Raw genomic sequence first — 9,973 nt, 5'->3', positions numbered from 1 at the left:
ATTATTTGCACACTTAAGAATTGTATTTCTCCAAATGTCTACAGAACTAAACTAGGCAAACCAAACCTACATTATTAACACAGTTGAGACTGTAAATGTCACTTAAAGCTGAATAGAGTTTTAAAATAACCAGTAAGATAGTATGCACTGTCATCATGAGAAATACAAAAGAAATGAGTTATTTAAAAATAGTTATTACAACTGTTGTTGAAAAATGTATTTAGACATCTCTGTTAAATATATCACTTGGGAAATACAGAAAAACTTCAACACGTCACTGTTTTTCTCAGAAAACATGTTTCTAAAGGTGCTGGTGACTTAAAAATTTCCCCCAGATGTTGGTAACAACTAAAGAAATCCATATATGCAAAGAAAACAAATCTAATTAGTTTACAAATGAAGTGATCAAATGAAATGACGCAGAGGAAAAATATGGAACGTGTGAAGAAAGGAAAGCATAAAAAAGCAGTGAATGCCCGGACAGCAGCTGAAATCTCTCAGTAGTTCTTCAGCAACCCTCAGCCCTTCCTCAGTGTAAATGAATATCAGCTGCTTCAGTCCAACCTCTACATTAGCAGGAGGATGAAGATGAAACCAGGGTGGACATTTCAGCAAGACGATGATCCAAAACACAGCCGAGGAGACTCTCCAATGCTCTCAGAGAACGAAAAAAAAAGCTGTGGAATGGCCCAGCCAATCACCTGAGCCGAATCTAATAGAGAACACAGAATAAAGCTCAGATTTGATAGACGAGACCCACAGAACCATCAAGATTTTGACACTGTTGAAGTCTGTAAGACTCACACCTGAGCAATGCAAGTGACTTCATTCTCCATATGAGGTGTTTAAGCTGCAGAACCAAAACAGCTTCTTTTCTCCTTTTATGCCCAGTACAAAAGTCTTTGTTTATACATAGATATGTTTTATAAACCCACTTAAACAAACCCTAAATACACTGCCTAAATAAAGATTGTAAAAAAGAAATAATAATAATAATAATAATAATAATAATAATGATAATAAAAACTACAAAACTTTATAAAATAAAAGTAAATATAATAAATGTATAAATAAATTAATAAATAAAATAAAAAAAAGTAAATACATAAATAAATGGACAACAATGATGGGTGATAATGCTGTGCTGTCTTACAATGTTACCCTAACAAAGACTAAGCATGAGGGTCAGGACAGAGAAAAAAAAAGATTAGTTACATACAAGAGAAGTCACATTAGCCCCCAGAAAGTACATTTACAGCAAAGAAATATGATAATAAGGGTTGCCAATTTGCTAGAACCTCTAATTGAATATTTATTTTTTTCCAAGTGTCGATATAACATTAGATCTTGAAGCCAGTGTGATGCTTTAGGTGGATTTAAAGACTTCCAGTGCAAGACAATTATTCTGCGAGCCAGTAAAGATGTTAAGGCATCTTAATGCTTTGTTGTATTTGAGTCAGACTCAGTTCATCAGGTGGAATGCCAAACAAAGCAAATTATGGACTAAGCATAGTGAATATAGTTGGCCAGTAAGGAGTAAGCTTAGGGCACATCCAAAACATGTAAGACAAATCTGCTTCGCCTGTGTGACACCTTATACAGACCTCGTCAATACAGCCTTTTATATAAACTGTTAAACACAGTAGTTCAGCACTTTCTCCTTCTGTCATTCCATTATTATTACACACAACTCAATTTTCAGATTTTGTTCGTATAGTTTTATGTTAGTATTGTTTGGGTTTTTACTAAAATCTGCTTCAAATCCATGTCAACAGCTCCTTTAGGAATATTATTCCCATGAAAAAAAAAACATGACATGTTCAATACTTATTTTCCCCACTGTATATTATTATTATTACTATTATTTAAAATAGCTCATTTCTATTAGAGTATGTTTAATATATAATTCATTCCTGTAACGGAAAAGCTGAACTTTCAGCATCATTACTCTTCAGTGTCATGTGAGCTCTCAAGAAGTATTCAAATATAATGTTTTAATGCTCGATTTAGTATTATTACCAATATTAAAAACAGCCGTGCTGCTTTCAATGTTGATGAAAACATAAAATAACAGTATTTATTGAAAATAGATTATTTTGTTATGTCTTTACTGTCACTTTAATGTATCCTTCAGCTATGATTTCCTATACTTATGTAATTTCTTTAGTTTTTCACCTGTGACTTCATGTCGTTATGCAAATGCTTTTAATAGGTAATCATTGACAGAGTTTGGATATATTCAGGTCTTAAAGTAATAAAGTAAGTACACCCAATCTCGTTACACATCATTTGTTTCTAGAAACTGAAATAAAAGCCCTTCCTGTCACTGGTAATTACCCTTGTATCTCTGTTGACTTTGTTAAGTAAACACTACCATCATCTATGTATGCAAACAAACTGAATTAAGTGTACATTGCATCCTGAACCGCCAAATAAATCTGAATCTAAAACGTGCAGATCTAATAATGCATTTAAATGATCAGTAAAAAAGGTGATCAGTAACAAGAAAAAGGACTTTTATTACATTATTAGGCTTAGTTCTCTATGCATGGCTTGGAGAGTCCTATTAAATACAACGGAGAGCAAAAACAAATGCAAGAAGTGACCAGCAGAGAGCGTCAGTGCAGCTCTATCAGGTTCATTAACGTTTTGGCCATTATACTTTACATAAACCACAATAACTTACCATATAAAACAATAAAAACATCAGAAGATACATAAATAAATAGTCAAATAAATAATGCACCCTGAACACAATATCAATGTTTCAATGCACTTTGGCACACACAAAGCAAAACAAACCAGATTTAATATAATAAATACACAGTAATGAAGCTATAAATATAATCTATAAACTAATAATTAATGATAAATAAATATGAATCTATTTAAAGACATCATATAAAGCAGGTTGTGCGGTGTAATGGGTTCATTATGACAGAAATCAATCAAATGTGGCTTAAATAATCAACACTCATCACATCAAAAATAATAGAAATACAGTAGAATTATAAACACATCAGGTCAGAAAGGTTAGCATTACTCTATATCTGCTGTAGAGGTGTGCGATACATTTTTAAAAAGCATATTTAGTTTTTTGATAACAATAATTAGTGTGTGTTTGTGATGGTCTTGGCTGGTCTCGGAGAAATAACCTCCAGTAGGTCTTAATGAATCAATCAGTGACTCAAATGATTCTTTCAAAAAATGATTCATTTTTTTATAATGTACTTTAACTTAATATTAATTTGGTTAATTTGGTTTGTGATGTCTCTTTGGGTATAAATGACACTTTTGCTTGTATTATATTACTAAACTATATCATTAATCATACAAAAATAAATTAATAAAACTTGGATATTTTTGTTCATTTGAAGATACACTACCTGACAAAAGTCTTGTCGCCTATCCAAGGTTTAGTAACAACAAATAATAACTTGACTTCTAGTTGATCATTTGGTATCAGAAGTGGCTTATATGAAAGGTAAAGGCCTCTAGATTACACTTATTTGACCAAAATAAAATATGATCATGTCTTGATTTTGAATGATTTGATTAGGACAGTAAGGTCTGACTCTGCTGAGACAAAAGTCTCATCACTGAACAGAAATAATGTCCAGTATAGAATATAAAGTCCTGCTGCAGTGGAGACAGAATGAATATTGTGTCTGACTCCATCATGAGCTTGGAGGACTGCATCCATACATCTCTTACATGACTCAAATCACTGATTAATTAAGTCATCTGGAATGACACAGAAAGTGTTCCTGCAGGACTCCCAGAGTTCAAGACTCTTTGGATTCATCTTGAACGCCTCCTCCTTCATCTTACCCCAGACATGCTCAATAATGTTCATGTCTGGTGACTGGGCTGGCCAATCCTGGAGCACCTTGACCTTCTTTGCTTTCAGGAGCTTTGATGTGGATGCTGAAGTATGAGGAGCGCCTGCTGGAGAATTTGCCCTCTCCTGTGGTTTGTAATGTAATGGGCAGCACAAATGTCTTGATAGCTCAGGCTGTTGATGTTGCCACTCTGCAGATCTCTCGCATGCCCCCATACTGAATGTAACCCCAAACCATGATGTCTCCTTCACCAAACTTGACTGATTTCTGTGAGAATCTTGGGTCCATGTGGGTTCCAGTAGGTCTTCTGCAGTATTTGTGATAATTAGGATGCAGCTTAATAAATGATTCATCAGAGAAATCCACCTTCTGACAGTTTTACAAATGATCAACTAGGAGTCAAGTTATTATTTGTTGCTCTTACAACTGACATCCACGATAAGACTTCTGTAAGGTATTGTAGGCTCATTCTGACTGCATTTAAGGACTTGTTCACACAGAATGCATTTGTATAATACACTGCACTATTTTTCAATTGTTTTTCTATGTAAACACATGTATTATGTTCAAGTTTGACATCTTTTGCAGTGCATTTCACATTATCAAGTTTAAAGACTTTCTACTTTCACAAACTTTGCAAGAGTGCACTTGCATTATGATGATATTATATTGTCATTCTGGCATTATATAATGAGTGGCATAAAAAGGTCTTAAAGGGCACCTATGATGAAAAATCTACTTTTCAAGCTGCTTGGACAGACATGTGTGCAAGTATAGTTTATAGACCATCATATTGGGGTGATATAAACACACCCAGTACTTTTTTTTTCCCAATGTAACAACATAAAAACGGTGGACCAATTGGAGAGGTTTTCAGAGCGACAGCAACTTGAAGGAGTGTGGTCCCCTCGCCCACCAATATTGATTGACAGGCGAATCACCATATCCTCAGTTTCTTGTTTCACGTCCGCCATTTTCAGCGTGTGACTCAAAGTGATGTCACTAAAGGAACACCCTTGCTCTATTTTTAGATGTAAGGCTCATTGGGCTCAAAACAATATCAACATTCACCACATGATCGCTGTAATCGGAATTATTGTTTGTAACTTTAGGTAGGTTTGCAAACATGTGTACTTTTTATTGCGTCTACCTTAAACTTCAGCCGTTTGCATTTCTCACAAACACAGAAGCTCTGAACTTGCCTGCAGGTCGCACACCAGATCTCATTGCGTGGCGTGACGCCGTGCATTTCGAAGTTCTGGGCGTGGGTTTCTGTCGGGGTGCACGCTTCGGGTCAGCGGCTGGGCGCCACGGGTAGCAGCTGACCTGGGGCGTCGTTATGTTTGCCCAGGTTGAGGACAGTGTTTGGAGTTCTGGAATGCATGGCGCTGCATGGTGCTGCGTGGCGCGACGATTCGAGACACTTCATGTTTCTGCCGCGCTACTGAGAGTGTCTGGTGTGCTGCGTCGCAGCTTCGATTGACACATCTGGTGCCTCAGTCAAAGTTAAATCAGTGTGCGTGGTTATTAGTCTCGGTATACAAGCTCGGCACTTGAAACTAGCACACAATTGGCTGTAAAACTATACAAATACACAAATGATTGTGTACTCTCTGCTTGGTCTGCGTTTGAGTCGTACATGTACGGCTGAATGCTGATCCTAGCTTAGCTTCTCCCTGTCTGCCTGTCTGTTGCAAACACAGAACGTAGGAGCTCTTGGCTTCGCCCCTTGTTACGTTGAGCGGGAAGCGGAAACTAGTTTTCATGTGAAGCAACACGCCCCATAAAACAGCGAGCTGTGTACACACCCACAACATGACACTTTTGAACAGATTATAATAAAAACATCTGAACTGTATGTTGAACTGAAACTAAACTGGCACACTCAGAACAACCATAATATTAATATTAAATCATAAAAAAGGGGTAAACTATGTGCCCTTTAAAATTACAATAATATTGTTTATCGCAATATATTTTGGTGCAGTATATCCTACAATGAAAAATAGATATCATGACAGGCCTAATTATACAGTCAATGCTTACTTTTGGATACTCAAGCTGTGTTTTTCCAAAAAGCGTGACATGGTATAGACCTTTTTCATGGCTGCTGCATGGAGGGCGCCATAGCGACCAGCGTCTTCCGGTAGAATGCTAAAAACTTCCTTTCACAGCGTGTACAACTGGTAATTTGCGATCCGAAAATGGGTTTCAATGACGTTTTTAATAGATAACAAGAGTGTTTTTGTGACACACAACTTAGAAATGTGTCTGTTAAAGCCGTTATAATCTGTCACATGTGGTTCAAGCGCGTCAGAAATCCGAGAAAAACGTTTTCCTAGTTCACGCGTCTGCCGTCAGAAATACAGTGTGTCAGCCTGTTAGCTCAGCGGCTCTTTAACACACACAGAGAGAGAGAGAGCAAACCAGAGTACTGGCATGAAACTTAACAGGTATGAAAGTCGTGCAATTTACAAAACTGACCAATAAAAGTCTGTTATTGATCCTCTGCTGCTGATTTGCTGTTCGTTCTAATCGCGAGCCGTTTGTGTTTTATTTCGTGTGTTGTTTTTACCACGGTTTGTGTTTTTCTGTCATTTCGAAATGACACTAGCCTATATTTTCACGTTGTCACAGTTATTAAATCAGTGTGTCTGTGGCACAGTACAGGCTACGTGTGTGTGTCAAACATTTTGGTGAATTACATTTGTTTGGGCTGGTTATATATTTGAAATAAAGAGAAAATGTTGACTTTAGCGATGACGAGGCTTCATTTAAACTGCAGAAGATGCCGTCTGACAACGAGGGGGAAACGCCTCACAGCAGCTGTTTTCCATCCTATTAGATCGCATTTCTTTAAATGATCAGTCCAGGAGATGCTGCTGATGGACAACAGTGTTAGTTCAAAGAGGATAAAAGCAGGTAAAATAGATTAAAACTATCGTTTCAAAGCTGTCCAAATGTGACTGTTTACACGCATCAGCTGCCCACCGGAAGTTCTTCGCATTCTCCTTGCGCATACACGCAAAGCATAATGGGTAATTTTGCGATCCAAGAAAAAGGTCTATATATTTAATAATATCAGCTTGTACATTAGTAAAACATATCGCACACCTCTAAAACTCTCCACATTTCTGTAAATCATGTCAAATTTTAAGAGACCAGCAAGAAGGCATTACCACACTGTCAGCTTCCTCATGCAAGTACAGGTTTTCCAAAGAGGAATTTAAGGCTAGAGATCAACAATCATGTTCTGAAACATGTTGACTTTTAAACACAATATTTTTTTTAACATGTAGACTTCGTTTGGCGTGAAGCGCTTTACATTTCGTCCATCTACATGAGATGCAGTTAAGGCTGTGTTTAATTCATCATTTAGGCTTCTCTAGGAAACTAATGAGTGCAAATATATCAACTTGTGAAGGTGTATTATTTAGCTTAGTCCAGTGATGTCCCGAACAGAGATCATTCTGTGTATATTGAAGGCAGAAAGACATTCGGACTGACCCCAGAACAGTTTCTAGTGCAGTAAACAAGCACATGCATGTGCTCATAATGACTTCCAGGCATATGTGAATGAACGATTGAATATGATCAGCTCTGAGGTTTGTTCTGTACTGTAATCCTAATGAGTGATGACATCATTTAATATTTCATGTTTACTATTAAAAAAAGAGGGACGGGTAATATTATTTCTGTGATGACTTGCTTTCCATTTAGCATCGTTCAATATTAATGAGCCCATTTACACTAATAGCATCATCAATATTCAAATAAAGAGAAAAATTAAGCCCATGTCAACACATGCACACATAACACACAATATATATTTTGTAGTAAATAAATGTGGGTTGATCTCGGTGATGTCCATGATTTAGTTTGGCTGTTAAAGCTAGAATCAGTGTTTGAGTTGTGGAAGAGTGTGTGTGTTTGTGTTTAGCTCAGCAGCTCTAGATATGTAACAGGCACCTTCCCCTTCTGGTTTCCTCTCTCGCCAATCAGCCAATCAGAGTCCATTCCAGGCATTGTGTACACGGTGATGAGCTGAGCGTCCAATCAGAACACAGAGGAAAAACATTCCATTAGTTCACAGTCTTATTTGTCTTTCTTTCTTTTTTAATTATTATTAAAATGGTTTTAACACGTTATAATTATTTTTAAATATTTTATTTCTTTGTTGCATTTATAAGAGTATTTTACTCTTATAAATCTCGTTTTAACACATTTTAAATTAGTTTTTAATCATTTTAGTTCTTTGTTGTTTTTATTTCTTATACTTTACTTTTAAACCTGTTTTAACACATTCTTAAAGTTAGTTTTTAATTGTTTTAATTGTTTTTTCCCCATACTTTATTCCTTTTAAACCCATTTTAATCGTTTTAATATTTTATACTTTGTTTATACATTAAACCCATTTTAAAACATTTTTACCTGTTTTTATTCCCTTTAATAGTTTGCTGTTTTTATTTATTATACTTTATTCCTTTTACACCTGTTTTAACACATTTTACCTGTTTTTAATCATTTTATTGTTTTTATTTCTTATACTTTATTTCTTTTTACACCTGTTTTGACACATTTACCCTGTTTTTAATCCTTTTAATAGCGAGTTGTTTTTATTTCCTAAACTTTATACCTTTTACAACTGTTTCAACACATTTTTTACTAGTTTTTCATAGTTTAGTTTATTGTTTTTATATCTTCTACTCTATTCCTTTATGCGATTTTAACCTGTTTTAACTCATTTCCACTTTATTCTCGTAATATTTTGAACTCAAAATCTCAAAATCATAGGTCCGAGGCACTCGAAAAATAAGTGAAAACAATAAAAAGCCTTTATCATGGCAATTATTAAAAAAAAAAAAAAAACAGCTTTATATTTTACTGCACACACTTGCCTTCATCAGGTTTTGCCAAAACACATATGTGCGGTGCACACCTACACTGGAACTGTAAGTAGGGACGGGATAATAACCTGTTTCAAGGTTTACCGCAGTTAGAAGTAAAAGTTTTAAAACCACAAACAAAACTATTTTATACCATTCATAAGGTATATGTAAGGTCATTTTAACATACTTTTTATGACTAAAGACCATTTTGAGGGACGTAAACAAAAACAATGGTCCTAACCTATTTCCTGTTATACATTTTTAATTTATACAGCATCAAAGAATTCAAAAAGGTCCACAAATTGATAAATAATGTTATGGCAGCTGTTTTACCATAATATATGATTGATTTGCCTCTTTCTACAGTTATGAAATAGTTTGGCAACAAAAACAAGAAATGTTCATGGGTCAATGACATCACCACATTGAAATGGTCTACATTATGTTGTTTTTTTAGGGCAACAGTATTTCCAGCAGAAAAGGAGCCTCCACATCAAAATCTACCTGTCAGCGCAAGATTCAGCAAACATCTGCGAAACAAATCGCTTATAAACCAACATCCAAGGCTGCTCTAGACTTGAACAGTGCAGTGACTTTACTTTATATCCTCAGAAAAGAAAGATCAAGCTGTAAAGAAATCGGTGTTTTTGAAACTAATGAAGACAGCAGAAGCCAATCAGTAACTTTATTATTTAGCCTGATTACTGCTGCAAAATATTTCAAATGTTTCTTAAAATCAAATATATTGTGTTCAATGGGGGAAAGTTGTTGTTTTTTACCCAGATATTTAAGGGAACATATTTTAGAGCAGTAATCACTGTGATCCAAGGTTATACCTTCAGAATCTTACACCGGCTTATTCCTAACCGTCAGACCAGTGTAAATTCACACCCCTAGTAAAGTGTTTCATTAATGGAGGTTTTAATTCTAGGTCACATCGTTGGTTGCTCTCACCTCATCTGCGCGCAGTGAGAGCTCACTGGAGTCTGCGGCAGTGTAGTCGTACAGGACTCGGGCTTTGCGTGTGCCACTGGCAGGAGGCTGGACCTCCTCAATCTGAAGAGTGTCTGAGTCCAGCGGAGACGGAGAGTTCAGCAGGTCTGACGGGCTCCCAGACGGTTCACAGTTCACCTCCAGAGAGTCAGGACACCTTCTGAGAGACAAAAAACACCATCAGGGACATGCTGACTACTGAGAGGGGTTGCACAGATTAGTCGATTGGTAGACTTTAATGCTCTGTCT

General features: G+C 36.1%; 1 protein-coding gene across 8 annotated transcripts in view; it reads right to left on the bottom strand.

The window, feature by feature from the left end:
* Positions 1-202: 202 nt before the first annotated feature.
* The window catches only part of sh3glb2a (SH3-domain GRB2-like endophilin B2a), a 37,922-nt gene continuing 28,151 nt past the window's right edge, over positions 203-9,973 (bottom strand). For 2 of the 8 annotated variants that reach the window (XM_087263005.1, XM_087263007.1), the window contains 2 exons: positions 9,686-9,881; positions 2,496-7,886 (listed from right to left, as the gene is read on the bottom strand). In XM_087263005.1, the coding sequence (XP_087119131.1) occupies positions 7,779-7,886; positions 9,686-9,881 (304 nt within the window). In that variant the 3' untranslated portion in view covers positions 2,496-7,778. 8 annotated transcript variants of the gene reach the window in all.

The sequence above is a fragment of the Danio rerio genome, chromosome 8, assembly GCF_052040795.2.
Source record: "Danio rerio strain M-AB ecotype USA chromosome 8, GRCz13ab, whole genome shotgun sequence".
NCBI classification, from domain to species: domain Eukaryota; kingdom Metazoa; phylum Chordata; class Actinopteri; order Cypriniformes; family Danionidae; genus Danio; species Danio rerio.
The sequence above is the reverse complement of the archived record's forward strand: the minus strand, read 5'-3'. Positions and strand labels throughout refer to the sequence as shown.